The 20,326-nt window shown below is 42.6% G+C and overlaps 1 protein-coding gene across 4 annotated transcripts in view; it reads right to left on the reverse strand.

Annotated features, from left to right (window-relative positions):
- Positions 1-18,988, reverse strand: part of LOC311088049 (uncharacterized protein) — a 37,424-nt gene extending 18,436 nt beyond the window's left edge. For 2 of the 4 annotated variants that reach the window (XM_084121689.1, XM_084121688.1), the window contains exons 1-8: positions 18,326-18,988; positions 16,668-16,763; positions 16,347-16,580; positions 6,943-7,102; positions 6,745-6,792; positions 2,514-2,591; positions 824-990; positions 643-742 (exon numbers count right to left, since the gene is read on the reverse strand). In XM_084121689.1, coding sequence (XP_083977815.1) covers positions 643-742; positions 824-990; positions 2,514-2,591; positions 6,745-6,792; positions 6,943-7,102; positions 16,347-16,580; positions 16,668-16,763; positions 18,326-18,898 — 1,456 coding nt within the window. In that variant the 5' untranslated portion in view covers positions 18,899-18,988. Of the gene's footprint in view, positions 1-642; positions 743-823; positions 991-1,016; positions 1,051-2,513; positions 2,592-6,744; positions 6,793-6,942; positions 7,103-16,346; positions 16,581-16,667; positions 16,764-18,325 lie in introns of all 4 variants that reach the window. The other 2 variants (XM_084121687.1, XM_084121690.1) reach the window with 2 other exon arrangements.
- Between the last annotated feature and the right edge of the window lie 1,338 nt (positions 18,989-20,326).

Genomic DNA, 20,326 nt, shown 5'->3' on the forward strand with positions numbered 1-20,326 from the left:
TGTTTTATCATTTCTATACCGGGGAAAGAAAAAGCAGCATCCAATTCTAATAATAAAAATGTTCCTTATTTTCGGTTAGAAACACTTAACTTGAACTGTTTTTCATTGTCTTGTCGTCGTGTCAGTGTGTTTTCATTCAGTGAGTTCTGCTCTCTTGTTATAATCAGTGACCGTCTATGCTGCAAGATGAATCTCTTGTTTATATCGTGTTTGCACTGTGTAATGATGAAAGCATTTGTGAGAGTTCGCAGAGATGACTGTGATTGGCTATCTTTTATGCAACATGAGATGATCTAAATCTAATGCTGTAATCAACACCTTTCACAATAGATAATCTCTTCAGCTGTAAGAGTAGAAGTTTAGTTTTCAGAAGAGCTCCACATGTAGTACTTATTTCTTATGCAGAGGTGTCAGCCAATCACAGGCGTGTCTCCTTTCAGTTATCAAACGTGTCAGCCGATCACAGGCAGTTATCAGTGTTCTGGAAATGTTTTTTCATGTCAGAATCCTTCTTTAACACGACAGATAAACGGCCCTCTGCTGCTCTGCTCTTATAGTCGCTAGACGTTAAACTGGAGTGTGTCCAGGGCAGCGCTGCTGCAGAAGTGTAGCACGGACCCGAGTATCGGAGGACACGTGTACCTACAGTGGAGCTGGACTCGCTCTCGCTGCTCCTCTTCGTGGAAAGGTCAGTGCTGCCGTCCGCAGGAGGCTCTTCTGCTGCTGCATCATGGGAAGGCCTCTGTCCAGAACAAGACACACGAGTCCACATGAGTCCAACTGCTTATCACGTCTCATGTCAATGTTCAGAAAGTCCACTGACCTGAGCATGCTGCAGTGTGTGTAGCTCTGCGCTGAAGTTGCCGGGTCGCTCGGAGTCGGAGTCGCTGCTGACGCTGCAGAGGAAGGTGGGCGGCAGCTTCAGGCGTCTGGCTCTCTGCTCCTCGGCTGCAGTCGGCTGCTTCTCCCACACTAGTGTGACCTCAGAGTCTGCAAACACACACACACACTCTCCATCAGAGTCTGCAGACACACACTCTCCATCAGAGTCTGCAAACACACACTCTCCATCAGAGTCTGCAAACACACACACACACACATACTCTCTCCATCAGAGTCTGCATACACACACTCTCAATCAGAGTCTGCAAACACACACTCTCGCCATCAGAGTCTGCAAACACACACTCGCCATCAGAGTCTGCAAACACACACTCGCTCTCAGTGCTGATAATCCATGAGCTACTTATGGTACACATTCTACAAACACACTTTGGGATTAGAAAGTAGTTTGTGTTTTAACAGCCTGGAGTCGACCGTTGCACTGGCGCAATAGCCTCGCTTTTCTTCTTATCAGTGCGAAAGAGACTCAAATAACTGTCGATTTTTGTCACACATGTATATATAATTCAATACTGTTAAATGTCTACTTTTACTTGTGTACACAATAAAAACAAAATGTTGTGATTTGCGCAAAATAAAGAAAATAAACATGATGCGCGTTTACTGTCTCTCTCATATATATTTTTTTTAGTTTTGTGATTTTTAAATTGCAATTTTAACTAGAAAAATCACAATTAGATTTTCTTCTCCAGATCGAGCAGGCCGTTTACAGTGTTTTTTTGTTTTTTTTTACAGGGACCAGAAGTCACTGATTAGTCCTGCTGACTTCAACATTCACACGAGTCTCTGTACATGAACATGGTAAAGTGAAGCAAACACCTTGGAAATGACAGGTATGGCAATCAGGAACTGTTTCAGGAATGGCACAAAGGTGTGTGACTGTTCATGTCTCTGTTTAGATCAGCCTGTTCAATAATGGGCCTTTTTGTCCTTTGTATCTTTGACTATTTTGTGTTGTAAATAAATCTAAACAATCAAAAAGCAATTCTTTAGAATTCTTTCATAGAGCTTTCTTACTCACATGTCTTACAAATTTTAAATCATTATGTTTTATGTGATTGAGTGGGCAGGATGATTTTCAGTTTTGAAGCAAAAATTCTAGGCTACATGATACAATTTTCAAAAGTCTTGTGAACAATCAGTATGGGTTTTATGGCCTAATTTCAGTGAGATATTATATATATATACATACTCACACACTTGTTTTTCGTCAATGTATTTTAAAACAATACAAAGAGAAATGTGTAACATTTTACCATTTATTTGTTCCCCTCTATATTTTTTTTTTACTCAATGTTCAGATTTTATACAATTATAAAATTATAGTTTATAAAAACTAGTGATTTTTCTAAAATAGGTTTTGCTGCTCTATTAGTATTTTTGCCATAGATTGTGAATATAGCCTTCTCTTACTGTGGCAGTTGAAATCTTTGCAAATAAATATCTTGCGAAATTAGTTTTTTCAATTCCCCTTAAGTGGCCTGTGTGTGAGTGCATGACTCTTGGGTGAGGTTTAAGCACCAGGGGGAGGGGCATGGTCAAATCACCCAGAGGTGACACCCCGTACCCCTATGGAAATAGGCCTGCCACCACAGCTGGAAAAAACCTACCGTGATCCGACGCCCCGTCAGCTCCGTCCGGATACAGATTTCCTTTCAGATTCCTCACTGCGGTTTCAGAATCTTCATCTGTGCGACACAGAGAGAAAACACACGTGAAGCACGATGAACCACATGGTCGAGGCCCAGACACCTGCACACTGATCTGACAATCATTCTTTACAGCCGTTTCAGAGTTAGTCAAACTTTAACAGTATTCACAGCTTCTAATTAAACAGATGCACAGACGAAACTGTCAAAAAGAATAAGAAAAATAATAGTTTCAGCTAATGCAACAACAGATGTTCAAGACAAAGTTTGGAACAACACGACTGAAGCTTTCAGAAGCAAGTCTTTTACAAATCTGAAACTGAAGAGCATGTAACAGACGCCACAAAACCCCTCATACGTCTCATCTAGCGTCTGCAGTGACGACACATTTCACACCAAACATTAGATCAATAATAAATACACACACACATGCAAACACTCATGCTCCTGATCAGACTGTGTGAAACAAAGAGCATCCAACCAGAAATGTAATCCATAATTTTTTTCTTAACTGCTCAATTACATACAACTCTGAATCATAAACTAAATCAAGGCATCAACAGTCACTGCTGCCATTTAACGTCACGATGTAACGGAAGCAGCATCAGATCTTTTCTTCCATATTGTGATGAACGTAGAATTTGATCAGATTATTAGAAAAAAAAAAGTAGGGCGGTGCTTGGTTCTATTCACTGCTTGTTGATTGGATGTTGAGATGTGGGCGTGGCTCTCGAGTGTATGCAGATGAGCGGGAGCTGATTGGAGAAGACCTGTGTAGGTCACCAGAGCTACACGTAAACTACAGCATAAGAATGAGGTAGGAAGCAACGACAGGTTTAGTGAAATCAAATCTCACTCACCATAGCATGCAGATCCACACACAATTTGTTAGCTGGTTAGAAGACTCACAACATCCAACTAGTACTTAAAGCCGAAAGTATACTTCAGTTGTCCGTTTGCCATCTGAGCATGTGATGGGAACTGAGTGTGCTAACTGCTAACAAGCATGTTCAGAAGGTACAAATCAAGAAGCGTTTGTCCTGAACTTGATTTTGAGTTTGAGTTTACTCAGGCCATCTCCACACTAAGACCCAATCCCAATTCTATTTTATACCCCTTCGCCTACCCCTAACCCTTCACCTACCCCTAACCCTTGCCCCTTGAAACAGAGTGTCAAGGCGTAGGGGTGAAAATATTCCCCTAAGAAATGGGACACCACTACTACACCATTACATGTCATTATACATCATCGCTAACGCCTATGTCACAGGAGAAGCGCCAATGTTTATCACAGACTTCCAAGATGCCGTTGTCAGCTGTAGACTTGCGTGAGTTACAGCTATTTTTTGTATTTTTCTTCTGAAGTTTGCAGAAAACAATGGAGATGACAATATCTTCGACGCCTAAAGCTGCGTTCACACCAAACGCGAATAGAGTGCCTGGCGCGAGTGATTTCAATGTTAAGACGCGTTTGCGTGCGTCTGGAGGTCTTGCGGCGCGAATGAGGCGTTTAGTGCGGCGCGGTGGACGCGAATTCGCCTCATTCGCGCGTCCACTTCGCTTCAAACTTTTGCTTTTTACACGCGTCATATTGTTAACGAACTTTAACGATTTTTTGCAACCGTTTCTTTGAAGAACATGACTGTAAATATGAACACAAGATTGAATGTGACAAAGAAAATGATTATTGGCAGTCATGTTGCCTCTGTAGCCGGTGTATGCAGGTACATTTCTCATACCCCTTCGTTTGAAGTGTGGTCCCGAAAAATCTTCGTTTCAAGGGGTATCTGGCCCTTCCCCTTACCCCTACCCCTCCAACCAAAAGAGAACTGAGATAGCCCTACCCCTTCACGTGCACACACAAAACAGAGGGGAAGGGGAAAGTGAAGGGGTAAGGGGTAGAATTGGGATTGGCCCTAATACGTTTTCGTTTGAAAACATAATTTTCTCTCTGTTTTGGCCTTCCGTCCACACTGAGACAGCGTTTTTATTAAAGGGAAACTTCACCTCTGGAAAGATGAATGTGTATTTAAATTGGGTCATTTATGTAGTAGAAACAAGCGTGCCGCACAAGCCCTGAAAAGTGAAGCCAAAACGTCTCGATCACCCCCCGGTGACCCCGCCATAAACCCCGCCTCCCCGTGTTATTCAACGGGACTTGAGACCAACTAAACAATTTAATTACACTTCAAATATCTTTATCACCGAAGGTGGTTTCTGTCATTTACTGTTGTTTTTATCACGCTGATGTAAATTCAAGTGTTTGTTTTTAAAGTTTGTTTTTAGTTGTGTTAGTGGTGTGACGTCATGATTGACAGCTGTGATTGACAGGTTCTCTGAGCGAAGTAGTCACTGAAGCACCAACAGACTTTTTTTGGGGATCTTCGGAGGACTGAGGAGATTGACGCTTTAAATTTAATATCCAAATTTCTATCATTAATTATTTCACACCGAGAGTGAGGGCGGGGCCATGATTTTGCGGCTTTACTTCCTGCTCACTACTGCGCAGGTCTGGTACTGAGATCACTACTGCGCAGACTCAAGCCCCAAGATGTCAGCGCCATATCGGGACACTGGTGCTTCAGTTCTCACCAATGGAAGAGAGCAAAGGGGCGTTGTCCATATTTTTTTACAGTCTATGAGTAGAAATGTGAAATTATTTTTGAATTTGGAGCCTTCTAGACTGAGAAAAGCCAGAAAATGTAATCCCAGAATGCACTTGCTTCGCTGCCCTACGAGGCCACTCCCAAGCCATGCCTACCGGTTACAGAGGGCAGCTACTAGTTGACTCGAAACTGAAAAGACGCCATTTTATCGTGAGTCTCCGTGACGAGTCTGCCCGGGATTTCGAGATCGCCCAAAATGTCTGGGATTTGGCTTTTGCGTTCTACAGTCACCATTCCTTATGTTTACTGTGGCGAGCAGGACGAGGCTGAGGGCCGCGGGAGAACGTGATTACTGATGAGCTGTGAGACGCACCAGTCTCGTATCTCTCATGGAGGAGTGGGTATTTTCTTAGCAATGCTAAAACACACATCAACCGATCACTTGTTTAGCGTTCATGTAAACACTACATTCAGATTCACCAATCAAAAAGTGACATCGTGCACATACATATAACATGTTCAGTCTTTAGGCGCGTAGTTTCTTTACAAAGCGACATCGCCATCTTCTGGCCTGGCATGAATAATACAGTGTTTTTAGTCGCTTTCACTGATCCTTGTGAATGGGGATTTTTTTGTCAATGTTGTCATCTGTACGTGAAAACCACAATGGAAATACTTTTCCATTTTAAGTTTATTGTTGTTGTGTAAATGTACCCTGAGACTAGTCTCTACTTACGTGCTCATACCGTATGTTACATACACCCCCAGTTTCACAGACAAGGCTTAAGCTAATCCCAGACTAAAATGCATGTTTGAGCTGTTTTAACTGAAAGGAACTTGCATTGAAATATCTTAAAATATGTCAGTGCCATTGTTTTGTCTCAAGATGACCAACAGTAGGTTTTTTTTTCCTAAGGCATGTTTATAAAAAGCTACTTAAATACCCTAATTGAAATTAGCCCTAATCCTGGCTTAATCTAAAACCTTTCTGTGAAACAATAATGACTCACATTAATAATACCTTTTAAATAATAATAAACATAACTGTCTTTAACATGCGGGCAAACTTTTGCTAGTTAACACAGGAACCTTAATCTATTAGGTTGGTTCATCAAAACTAGTCTTGTTGTATTCTTGTTGAACAGACCTAAACTAATTGTGTGGAAAAGTTGCCCTTAATTAAATTAAATTGAACAATCTTGTTTTTGAGTGTACAGAATAATTTCAAATGATGACATCTAAAAAATACTTTGAATAGCTGGCTCCAACTGTTTAAAAATGTATATACAGTATATTCCTTAGCCAGGAAAATTACAAGTTCAACCAAATTTGCTAATTTATGGTGACTCAAGTTAAAAATATTTTGTGTGAACCTCATTTTATTCAAGTTGAATCAATGTTATACCTTTTTTTCAGTGTAACTGCATTCTTCATTTTCAATCTAAGTACAGTTTACCAGATATCCTGAGCACATCATCATTTACATGATCAACTCTAAAACTCTTCTGTCACATTTTCTTTCACTTCTCCAGGAAGAACATGAACACACTCAGTGAGTTCTTCTGCTTGTTTTCTCAGTGACTTACATTGTAGGAAGTCGTTCCTGGTCCTGGGAACAATGTTGGAGAAAGTAACTGTGGAAATCAACAGACGTGAAGAGTGTGATTATCATGTCAAGAGAAAATGATCCCTGCATCCGTTCCTAAGACATTTCTAATATGATCTTCTACATGATCTGAGATGATGGAGGATCATTTCTGAGAGCAGAATCTCCAGGACTTTACCTCTGTCAGAGATCTTCTTCAGCTCCTCTTTGCAGAAATCCTCCAGTTTGTCTCTCAGCTGACAGACAGATTCTCTCACGCCAACAAAAGAGGAGAGAGAACTGAAGAGATTGTCATTTACGTCTGTAGATTCAGGAGGAGCTGAGAAAGACTGGAAACTCTAGAGAAAACAGAAATCAAAGCTCATCACCTACACACTTCATCAGTAACCTGCTCTACTGTCAGATTTGTGCGGCTCTTGTTGATCTTTAGTAACTCTCCTTAATCCAGCACTTCGCATATTCATTATATGTCATTAGAGCTACACATACTAGTGTTTGCCATTTACACTATATGTGAACTTTTTATGAAATCATTTGGATGATAAAGCATCTGCCAATGATATAAATGTAACAGATCAAGCACATCAATGATGTTGACATTCAGGGCCGTTTCTAACTGGAGGGGGTGCCAGTAAGTTGTTAACATGGTAACAATGACTCTGCATTTTTAGCAAAAACAATACATGGTGATTTTTTGCAAAAAATGCAAAGAACATTTAAAGGTAAGGAATGAGAAGATGATCTAATTGCAGCATATGACAAAGGTACTAAACACAGGAACAGAAACCAAACTAGTATTTGTTTTACGGATTCTCTGGCTCCACCTCTGACCTCCAAGCCCACTACTCCACCTTGGCCTGTTGACCCATCGGCTCCATCTTAGCTCTATGCTCCTTCAGTAAGTAGTGGGATGGGGCCACAACCCTCTGTCAAATAAGTCCATGGAAAGACTGGTGGAGGAGGAGTCCACGGTTCGAGGAAGAGCCACATTGGAGCCGGGGTGTGACCACAAACCAAATGAGCCGAAGTGCAAAGACCTAGGGCAATACCACTGACCTGGAACTAGAGGTCTGCAAGCCCGTAAGGTCCCGACAAAGCCCGACACGCTGAGTCCATTCGGGCCAGGCTCTTTTTTACAGATCGGGCTCATTTAGCTTCTCTCCTTTCATCGTGCCCATAATATACGCGCAGAGCACAGGCTACTGTATGAAATATTGATATATTGATAATATCATAAATAGGCCATGCAATACGAGATTACGTGAGTAACATGACGCGTACAATGCATTAGGTGACAGTTGACCATGCAGAGCATCAGGGCGAAGTTGGAGCGTGGGGAGTTACTAAAAGTTCCAAATGCTTTGGGAAAAGCTGCATTTTGAAAGAGTTTTGATTTGATTACCACAACAAACAATGAGCCTGAAGCCTTCACCAGTGGATGCTATTCTTTTTCTTCACAACACTCACGAATAAACAGTGAATGATGACCAATGTACATGTAGCCTACTCAGTTCAACAGATTTTTTTTATTTATTATATTTTTTATTATTATTTAATGTTAGCCAGTTGGTGAAGAGTTCTTTGAAACGTTGTTTTTCAATAAAGTTACTTAACATCAAAAAAAGGTAGGCCGTGCCACCATAAATCTTTATTTACTGCTAGATCACATTTGGCTATATAATTCTCTACTGCATGCTTATGGTTCTCTTTAATGGACAGTCTGTATTAATATTTGTGGGCATGATTGTCGGTGGTGGTAGTTATGTTTGAGGCCTATGATAAAAGTTTACCTCTTAGTAGCGTGTGTGCGTATAGCAGAGACAGCGCTAATCAGAGAGCGCGCGTCAGAGAGCGTGAAGTGATATTGATGTTGGTCTTGGATCGGGTTGGGTTTGGGCTAAAAAATTGCAGACGTTGTTGGGCTGGGGCCGGGTTAGGGGTTGAACACCATGGGCCAGGGCCGGGTTGGGCTCTGGGAAAAATCCAGGGCTGGATTTTTTGGGCCGTGCAGGGCTGTACCTGGAAGTTCATGAAGGAGCCACAGGCTCACGGGACTGAGGTGAAACTGGGGGCTTGAAAGAGCGAGGCAGATCCAGTGGGAACAAGGATGAAGGAGGAGCCAGAGGGAAGCAGGAGCCCTGTGGCGTCAAAGGGGTGGTGGGAGGGGGCATATGAGGGATGACAAACCACGTTGAAGCCGAAGAGCATGGAACCATGGTGGATGGGTTGAAGGCTAGGCGGAACCAGCAGAGATGAAGGAGGGCCAGGGAACTTTTTAGGACCAGATAATCCATTAGGGCTAGTGGGAATGGGGGAAAAGGAGAGACCTCAAGGGTGGAAGCATACAGAATATGTAGGTCAATGAGTGCTAGCTCCAGGACCAAAGTATTAGGGATCCTCCTCCTCTGAAGCTGGAGAGTGCCAACTCCATGTACTCACAGAATAACCATTGACCCAGAATAACCCAAGGGAATGGTCAAACAATTATGAAAATGCATATTCATTTCAACAGGTTTTAAGATCACCTGAGCATCTTTGGTGAACATTACTCAATATTGGTACCATCAGGTACACCATTGATATAAGAAATCAAGCATTTTTTTTTAAAGTTTACATGTTATGGAAGTTTTGAATTGTTGGTGGCACTAGTGGAAATTAGCAGCTAAATATATCTTCCAGAATGTGGCAGGAATAGCGATTTTGCTTTTGTCATTGTTATTTGTCATTCTAGCCTATTATCTACGCCCCTGGGCTATAAAAACAGGAACGTATGTGCTGCCTGTTATGCGTCACTTTTTGTGAACTGCTGCGTCGTTAACACGCTTCCGTCATCACTTCCTGGGAACCGGATGCGAGCACCTGAGCTGGTAAGGAGAATATACTGCTAGTTGTTTGTAGGTCATGAAGTGTATTCGGTTACGTGAAGTGCGTTCTGTCAAATGTACATTTTAGAGACGCTGATTAGTTTTGGACAGCATGCTTCCGTCTTCCGCTGTACAAGCTTGTTACTGTGTAATCGCTGTTTGCATGAACTGGATGTGGACACTGGAGAAGGTAGGGAGAATTTGTTGTTAATCTCTCACTAATCTGTTCTGTTCTGTATTTAAGAACGTTGCCTGATCTATTCCCTTTCTCAGTTGTGAAATTGATGCAGTAACTGGATTGCTGTTGTTTCTCTGCTCTGGTCCTCGCCAGAGAAAGCTACGGTTTCGCTGTCTCTGTTACAAGACAGAAGTGGCAGACACACGGATACAGGTAAAGTGAGTTTATTTTGAACAACCAGATGAGTGATCAGCAGTGCAGGTGAAGGTAAGTGGGTGAGTAGATATCCAGATGATAAAGACTTGAATGACTCAGTTCGTTTTCTTTTAGATGGAGATTCGGTTGGAGACACACAGGACTGGAGAAGACTCTGGAGCACACACTGGAGACGAGGAACAACGAGGAAGACTTGGTGAGGTCACAAGTGTAGCGTTTTATACGCCCGTATAAATATCATTAATTATTATTCATAACGGATTATGATCAATAATTAATAATTTAATTATTTTCAGAATTTACTGTAACAGAATCAATAATATGATCATTTATCAGTTCATCCAATGAACAGAAAGCATAAACAATTATTAACTTTAGGAAATATAATATCTTCCTGGCCAAGAAAGAATAACCCCCTAACAGTAAATTAAGAAATAGGGTAAAAGCATAGGTAACTTTTGATCGAAGTTCAAGACAATAAATTTGATAAGCACATACACAAGCAATCTCTTTTCAAAATGCGAACAATACTTTATTGATTATATACTAACACATACGACTAATATCTAAAATATCTAACACAAACACACGCACACGTTCATACAAGTTACAGCAAGAATTACAAAAAGAAACAAAGAAAGAACAAAATAAAATAAAAAGGAAGGATGAGTTTGGAAAGGAGTTTAAGGGTAAGAGGAAGAAAATTCCGAATTTCTATGCACTTGTAAGACCTGACCTGGAACGAACCATCAATCATTAATTTTTAACCCTTCTATCGTTTCTTAGACAGGTTAATATTATACACCAGTTAAGCTTTCAAATGTCTGGAGGTATCTACTTGCGTTTGCTTTGGGGGTTCCCTTTGGGAATTCCTTTGGTCAGCGTCAAAGGGGTTCGTTCGTTGGTTATGGTCTCCTCGTGCCTGGATAGATGGGGCGAGAACCAGTCACGTGGTGGCTGGCGGTCGCGGATGGTTGATGGTCTTTGAAGTTGAAAGCGTGCGTTGCAGCCGTGAATCGTGGAACGAAACTTTGCAGCAAAACTTAACTTAAAACCGAGACTTTCAATCGGAAAATAAAGGAAGACTTAGAAAAGAAAAGAAGACTTAGACGAGAGTAGTAAGATGGCTTGAATGAAATTGTTTAACCCATGTTCTTCAGATCTTGATTTGGGTTATTTCTGCTCGTTTGTTACATGGTACTAGTCTTGAGAGAGAGCTTAGAGCTTAGAGCTTAGAGAGCGCACGGAGAGAGAGGTTCGAGCGCTGGCTAACAGAGAATCCAAGGTTTTAACTCAAAGTTTGTCCCCCCTCCTGAAGAGAGCGGACCAATTAGACACTGGCTTTGTGTGCAAAGTCATGAATTATGTCTTCCCTGGGGGGTTTCTCTAATGAAACTAAAAGACCAAATTCAACAGTTTAGGCATGATCTCGAAATATCAGAATATGGAACATTTTACACATATGTAATTCAGGCCATCTTTTGAGTCATGAGCATACGGTCACATCGAAATTAAACAGTACACATTTTCATTCACACACACCTAATGATTATAACATTTACATGAATTATATGGGATCACAACATATCTTATTAGAATATGCATATAAGTGGTGGAAACACACAGGATTAGGTAGTTGCGTGATTGTTTGATTGTAAGTCCATTGAAAATTGTTCTTAAATGATTTTATGTAGTTTATTGGTAAGAATCAGTTCTCTTGGTGTGAAGAGAAAATAAACTCTGTCTGTTGTTCAGAGGTCCTTAAGGAGAGTTCAGGAATGTTGGGGGGGGGGGGGGGGGTTTCTGTACCAATCTGTCTTCTGGAAACCCCCTCATATTGACACGTTCTTCCTGCTGAAATCTGTTTGCATCATGGGACCTCGCATTGTCCATTCATTATTTAGTTGGTGTTGGGGGAGGCTCTTTTAAAACCAGACCGGGCGGCGCCTGGACCCCGTGACAGATGGATGAAGATACTCAAGTCCTGCCCAAATCTTCACTTAATATTCTGTTTGAATTAATATTCTGAAAGAATATTTAGTTTGTGGGTTTGTTCCGTCTCATTTTCGCTACACAAGGAAACAGGTAAACAGCTTTGGAGTCCTAGAGGTAAGCACAGCGTTAGCGTCTTGATGCAAACGATACCGGACAATGACTGAGAGTGAGAGTGGGGCTTAAGTGCTGAACTGATGATGTGCAGGTGTGTGTGATCAGTACTCAGGAGAGGGAGTGCACTGTGATTGAGTGAGGGTGGAGTCTGGCATGATTGTGACATTGTGATTGTCATTCTACGTCTGCGCAGTGCCCGTTGCAGCTGGTGGTGAGCAGAGTCCCAAAACTTCTCGCTCTCTCGGAACCAGTAGTCGACAGCAGGAACATCCGATGGTTCCCCAGACCAGGGGAACAGTGGGGGTTGGTAACCAAGCACGCACTGGAAGGGAGTGAGTCCAGTGGTAGGTTGCCGCAGGGAGTTCTGTGTGTATTCGGCCCAACCCAGGAACTGGTTCCAAGAGTTCTGGTGGCCGTGACAGAAGGTACGGAGGAAACGTCCGATCTCCTGTATATCTTCCATTCTGTCTGCCCATTCGACTGCGGATGATAACCTGAGGAGAGGCTGACGGTCACACCTAGGAGCGAGAAGAATGCCCTCCATACCCTGGAGATGAATTGAGGACCTCTATCTCACACAATGTCCTCGGGAATTCCGTAAACTCTGAAAATATGGTTGAACATCAGCTCTGCAGTCTGTATGGCGGTGGGAAGTCCTTTCAGGGGAATTAGACAGCATGACTTGGAGAATCTGTCGATGATTACTAGAATGCAGGTACAGGACTCCTAGGTGTGACCAGGGTCTGTTGGGAACGGGCAGAGGATGAAGTTTTCTGGAGGGAAGTTGACGAGGGCTCTTTGAAATGGTGCATTCCTTGCAACCTCTCACGTACTTTCTGACGTCCGCTGCCATGTTAGGCCACCAGAAGCGTTCTTTTAGCAGCGAGAGGGTCTCATTGACCCCTGGGTGGTCAGTGCCCAGCGATGTGTGGGAAGTATGGATGAGAGGAGTGCGTCGTGTTCGGGTGATGTAGAGCAAACCTGGTGAGCAACCCGGCGGAGTGTTGGTGGAGACATTGGAGGAGGGCAGGGTCTCCTCAGACCAGGTGATGGGACTTACAAAAAGGTTCTCAGGCAGGATATGTTCTGGCTCTTCTGTCCTCTCTTCAGGACTATGGAGACGGGATAGAGCGTCCGCTTTAGTATTTTTGGAACCAGGGAGGTAGGAGATGGTAAAGCGGAAACGTGTAAAGAACAATGCCCATCTTGACTGTCGTGGGTTTAATCTCTTGGCGTCTCTGAGGTACTGTAGATTCTTGTGATCTGTCAACACCACGAATGGATGTTGTGCGCCCTTCAACCAGTGTCTCCACTCCTCAAGAGCCAACAGCTTGACGGCTAACAGCTCCCTGTTGCCGATGTCGTAGTTGACTTTCGCCGGGTTGAGTTTGCGGGAGAAGGCGGCGCATGGATGGAGTCTACTTGGGTTCCCCTGATGCTGGGAAAGGACCGCTCCCACTCGTCCCAGGCGTCGACCTCCACGACGAAGGGTTTCTCTGGATCTGGATGTACCAGGAGGGGAGAGGAGGTGAAAGATTTCTTGAGAGATTCGAAGGCTTGAGTGGCAATAGGTGTCCATGACAGAGACTTGGGCTTGTGGCGTAGGAGGTGAGTAAGTGGACTGGCGATGGTGCTGTAGTTCAGGATGAAGCGGCGGTAGAAATTGGCGAATCCGAGGAATCGTTGGAGTTCCTTGATGGTGGTGGGTATGGGCCAGTTGCGGATGGCATCCACCTTCCCCTCATCCATCCGGATGCCACTGTTATAGATGTGATAACCAAGGAACTGCAATGAGGGTTGGTGGAAAGAGCACTTCTCTGCCTCCAGGAACAACTGGAAATCCCTCAGGCATTTCAGGACCTCCGCAACGTGGTGGTGATGTTCGGCCATACATAAATCAGGATATCATCTATGTAGACCAAGACAGACTTGTGGAGGAACTCCTGGAGTACCTCATGGATGAAGTCCTGGAATACGGAGGGGGCGTTGGCCAATCCATATGGCATGACGAGGTACTCATAGTGCCCTGTAGGGGTCACGAAGGCTGTCTTCCATTCATCCCCCTCACGTATCCGGATGAGGCTGTACGCGCTGCGGAGGTCCAACTTGGAGAAGACAGTGGCACCACGGAGATGTTCTAGCGCAGCGAGGACGAGAGGAAGGGGGTAACGGAATTTGACAGTGATTCGGTTGAGTGCATGGTAATCTATACAGGGCCGCAAGCCTCCATCCTTCTTCGCCACAAAAAAGAAGCTAGAAGCAGCAGGGGAAGTAGACGGACGGATGTAACCTTGATCCAGAGCTTCCTTGATGTATTCCACCATGGCTTTCTCTTCTGGAAGTGACAGCGGATAAATCTTTCCACGGGGCACTGGCTCACCCTGAAGCAGATCGATGGCACAGTCCCATGGCCGGTGTGGAGGCAGCTTGGAGGCTCGCTGGGGGCAGAATACATCACTGAAGTGGGCATAACAAGGAGGAATATCTACCGAACGTTTCTCCACTGGACTTTCGATGGAGGTAGAACAGAGGGATAGCTCCCTGGACCGAAGAGTAGTCGGAATTGGAAGTGCAGGAAAACAGTTCGGGAAACAGCTTTTGAGTCCTAGAGGTAAGCACAGCGTTAGCGTCTTGATGCAAACGATACCGGACAATGACTGAGAGTGAGAGTGGGGCTTAAGTGCTGGAGGTAATTGCTGAACTGATGATGTACAGGTGTGTGTGATCAGTACTCAGGAGAGGGAGTGCGCTGTGATTGATTGAGGGTGGAGTCTGGCGTGATTGTGACAGTCTCTTGATAAAGCATTGACTCTTTCTCTCGACGATCGGTATGTATTAGTTTTACGTGCACATACATTAGGTTAGGAGAGAATGAATCTAGCAGAGTAACAGTCTAATTTTGTTCATAGGTTTGTGAAGGCCCATAACTGCATTCCAGTCGGGGTGCTTCACGTTCATTTACGGCTGCAGTGCTGTCCCGTTTCAAATTTGGGGCTTCAGCAAATATTTTTTGTTCTCTTTGGCTCCTTTATATTGTTTCTAGTTTATTTTGATTTGATAATACAAGATTAGTGCTAGAGTCTGGGTTGTGATTTTTGTTTTTTTCTTTCATTCCAATTTATTTGATTCTTTAATTTTGTTTTGTTTGCTCTCTTCAGTTGTATTTGCTCTTTCTTTTTCTAAAGTTTGAACAGTCTACTTCTTCTTAAATCTAATTATATTTTGGGGGTTTTCTTTCATTTTGTTTTACCTGCTTCCTTGAGTTGCAGACTTTGTTCGATTCATAAGTTTGACTGAAGTTGGTATTTTGTTTCCTTTGTTGATTTCTTTACGTGTATATATTTTGTTGGCATTGTGGTTTTGTTTCAGCAACTGTTTATTGTCTCATTAGTTGCAGTAATTGATTTTGGTTACTTTGTGTTTTGATTGAGCTTGATAATCAACCCAGCTCTCAAAGTGATGATTTATTTGATGTGCATCTTTTTGTGTGTGTTGGGAGGGCCTGAGCACCAGGGGTAGAGGACTAGCTTATTTGGGTGATGGTATCTTCGCACTGTGTGTTGTGTTAACACCTGTGTGTGTGTGTGTGTGTGTGTGTGTGTATGTGTGCGCGTGTGTGCACAGTGAATTTCAGTGATCCTTCATCTGCGGGTGGCATGGTCTAACTCTCTGCCTCTGTTGGTAAGCCCTCGTCCCTGGCCTTGACATTGTCCTAAACCCTTAGTGGCCTGTTGGTTTGGAACAAAGTGTTCCATATTTATTTTAACATTGTTCTTTTTTAAGAATTGTCAATAAAGTTTATTTTTTATACGATGACCCATGTCTCTGACTCTTATCGGTGATACAAACCTGTGTATGCCTTTTGCAGGGGCTCATTCTAATTCTTTGGGTGAAATTCCCTGGGTGGCGTAGTCGGAGTGTGAATGGTACAGTCTTGTTAATTTATTATAATTCATTAAGATAAGCCCCCTTTTTGCTCTCGAACCCCCACCACAAGAAGATAGAGTTACAAAAATTGTTTCCTAAGAGATGAGATGACACTGATAAGTGTCTCTTTGAAAAGGTTATCAGATGAGAGTCTGACTGATGATTATATAATAACCGAACACACAGATCAACACTTCAGTCAGCGGCTCATTCTGCTCTCATGAAATGTTTCTCTGAGAGTCTCTTGCTCAAGTCCACTATGATCCTGTTCTTCTCGATCTCTGTTACCTGCAGGAAATGTATGTGATCCTGTGTGTGTGAAAGCTGCTCCAGCTCAGCGTCTCTCCTCCTCAGATCATTGATCTCCTGCTCCAGTCGCTCCAGTCGTTCTTCAGCTCGACTCACTGCAGTCTTTTCCTGACCTCTGATCCGCTGTGTCGCCTCAGAGCGGCTTCTCTCAATGGAGCGGATGAGCTCAGTGAAGATCCTCTCACTGTCCTCCACTGCTGTGTGTGCAGAGCGCTGTTAGGACACACATCACAATCACACAGTGAGCTTCAGTGAGTCCTGACTGAGACTTCTCAAACTTCTCTTCTTCTCCAGACTCACCTTATGAGACTCTACAGCCTCTCTCAGCTGCTGAAGATCTTTCTCTCTCTGCTGGATCCTCTGCTGGAACGACCTCTGCGTCTCCTTCAGCTGCTTCTGCAGCACAAACCAATAACACAGATGCCACTTTATACTGTCACTATATCATCATGTGAAGAGTTGAATCCAGTAACAGTAGAATTAATAACCAATGGCTGGAGGTTCAAACTCCCGAAGGGATGATTGATCAGTTTTACCACCATTGTACATGAATTTACATAAAGCATAAGACCTGTTTCACACAGCAAGCATAAGTATCATATAAGTGAAACTGACACAGATGTAAAGCTTCACAATGACAGTGTTTCAGCTGCATAATAGACCTGCGGCTCTATATAGTTCAAATGGAGTCAGATTTACGGAACAATGTCAATTTTGTCAATGTATTTTTTTTATATATAGCAACATTAAGCACAACCTAGGTTGACCAATGTGCTGCACAATAAAAACATAAAAATACAAAATCAAAACTTCCTCATTGATTATACCCTAGCATTCCACAGTCTGGGGAAAACTAAGAAAGCGTGGTCACCCCTGCAAAATATTTTCCATTATTTTATGTTGCTTCATTAAAGCTTGTTTTACAAAAGTTTGTGTTGATCAATTGTTTACAGTGTATTTTCACCATATTTTCTGTTAAGTTAAATTCAAATACTTAAAATACGCTCAGCAGTGAAAGTCCACTTACAGCTTCTGTTCACTTCTGTGACGTCTGCAGTGTGAATGATGTTTCCTGATCATATGGTGCCAATATAAATAGTGTCAACATTATTTCATCAGTGTGTATAGGCCTGTCACGATAACAAATTTTGCTGGACAATAAATTGTCCAAGAAATTATTGCGATAAACGATAATATTGTCGTTCGAGACCATTTTCATCTAATATAATGATAATGGCATAATAATGCAGGTACACCTTTTCAAAGATCTATAAACTTTTATTTCTTAAGAATATTAAACATTGAAAATGGAAAAACATTTTAAATATCCACATAAAATGAACAAAACAACCAAAAACAATAAAAGCAATGGACTCTCAGTAAAAAAAAATTCACTTGAATAAATTACCAAAAACATTAATAAAATGGATGTAAACAAAATTGCACTTCAAAAAATATTAAACATTAGGCTCAGACATAAATAGTGATACATTCCATAACAGGCAAAACTGCCGGTTAGGACCTTTGTAAACAAATAAAAAAAAGCCTCAACAGGATACCACAGCATTTTGCACTGTCCTCCTGTTATTTTATCAACTAAACAAACGCTTGAGTGATTGTGTAATTTACTGTCGGGAAGACGGAGACGTGCTTTATTGCGTGTATATGCTACACACTGAAAATACTTGGTTAGGATTAGGAGTGCGTGTGTATTACGCGGCGCCGCCTCCCCACACATAGACCATGCAATTGACAAGAGGGTTCACTCCTCCTATACGCTAAGGAACGGAGAGTGGTCATCCAGTCTATTTAATAGAGAGAGAGAGAGACGAGGAAAACAAACAAGCATGCAGATGTAATTATCGTGGGCGGAAAAATTATCGAGCTAATTTTTTTTTTATCGTGCGATTTATTGATTTATTGACTATCGCGACAGGCCTAAGTGTGTAGTTTCATACCTGTTTCTCTGTCCTCTGTGCTGCAGCTGATACAGTGTTGTGGTTTTTATGATCGTCCATTGTACACAGCAAGCATATAAACTTCTGGTCAGTGCGACAGAAAACCTCAAGGAGTTTATCATGTGTTTGGCAGATCATCTCCTGCAGTCGTCCAGTGGCATCAGTCAAATTGTGTCTCTTTCCTTTAAACCAACTCTCATGTTGTTCAAGGTGACTTTGACAGTAAGAGATCAGACACACCAGACAGGACTTGACCGCTTTGTGTTTTCTTCCAGTACAGACGTCACACTGCACATCTCCAGCGTAACAGTCAGCAGGAAGTTTAGTCTTCTTCAGTTTCTCCACCAGTTCAGCCAGCATGGTGTTTTTAGCTAAAGCAGGTCTTGGCCTGAAGGTCTGTCTGCACTGAGGACAGCTGTAGACTCTCTTCTGATCCTCCTGATCCCAGCAGCCTGTAATACAGATCTTACAGTAACTGTGTCCACAGGGAATGGCCACTGGATCCTTCAGGAGATCCAGACACACTGGACACAGGAACTTATTCTGATCCACTGAAATTCTGGCTTCTGCCATTTTACAGCATGAGACACACAAACACACAACAGCTCAACTGCACTTCAGTTTCTCCTTCCCTGAACTCATGTGTTTCCTGGTTCTGTGTTTGAGTGACGTGTGCAAAACAGGTTTATCTACAAGTCTGTAAAGCAGATTCTTCATTCCTGGTCCTGGACAGCCTTATTCCTTAAGAGTTCAGTTTCAACCGTACTCCCACACACCTGGATGTTATTTTAAATGCAAAAAACGTTCTTAGTTAATTCAGGTGTGTTCAGTAACAGCTGAAATGAAACCCTGTTGTGTCTCTCCAGGAATAGAAAGATGAACCCTGCTGTAAAGTCACAGATCATAAAACGTCCACTAGATGTCAGTCTCAGACAGTCACTCAAAAATACTACACTTGTACGGCATTAAAAGTGCCAGAGTCGGAAAGCAAGTAATTATACTTTCAAATAATTAAATTGTGGTACTTTAACTTTTACTTGAGTTGAATAAAAATAAAGATTTTAACTTCGCTACATTTATTTTCCACCAAAAGTACAAAGTACTTTGACAAAAGTGCAGACCGGGCAATGGTGAGCTGGGCCTTTTCAAATTACTGCGGTGGATCCCTGAGCTTCAGCCAATAACAGACAGGTCTGAAGCGCTTCAGCCAATAACAGACAGATCTGAAGCGCTTCAGCCAATAACAGACAGGTCTGAAGCGCTTCAGCCAATAACAGACAGGTCTGAAGCGCTTCAGCCAATGACAGACAGGTCTGAAACGCTTCAGCCAATGACAGACCCAATGACAGACAGGTCTGAAGCGCTTCAGCCAATGACAGACAGATCTGAAACGCTTCAGCCAATGACAGACAGGTCTGAAACGCTTCAGCCAATGACAGACAGGTCTGAAACGCTTCAGCCAATGACAGACAGGTCTGAAACGCTTCAGCCAATGACAGACAGGTCTGAAGCGCTTCAGCCAATGACAGACAGGTCTGAAACGCTTCAGCCAATGACAGACAGGTCTGAAGCGCTTCAGCCAATAATAGACAGATCTGAAGCGCTTCAGCCAATAACAGACAGATCTGAAGCGCTTCAGCCAATAACAGACAGATTTGACTCGGGTGCAAAACCAATCGAAACTTCCAGTTCAGCTGGGGGCCGGGGCATTCAAACCACACTTTGACGTTCAATCGCTGGCGCTTGCTTTTTGAATCAGTATCGCTAACGTTTCAATATTTAAGTGAATATAAGTGAGCTATGCTCATATTCTGATTTTAAATAATAATTTTGGTCAGCCCTGAAATGGGTCATACTATTGATATTACCAGAGCACTGAGCAGTTGAAGTAAATAGAAAACACAGCTCAAAGAAGGATGCAGTTATTGCATGGATGGAGCAAGAACAATGTAAGTGTCTAAAATGCATGCGCACAGTTAGTTTAGTTTAATGGTAAAGCTT

Source organism: Abramis brama (genome assembly GCF_963993115.1).
Source record: "Abramis brama genome assembly, chromosome: 8".
In the NCBI taxonomy this organism is placed as follows: domain Eukaryota; kingdom Metazoa; phylum Chordata; class Actinopteri; order Cypriniformes; family Leuciscidae; genus Abramis; species Abramis brama.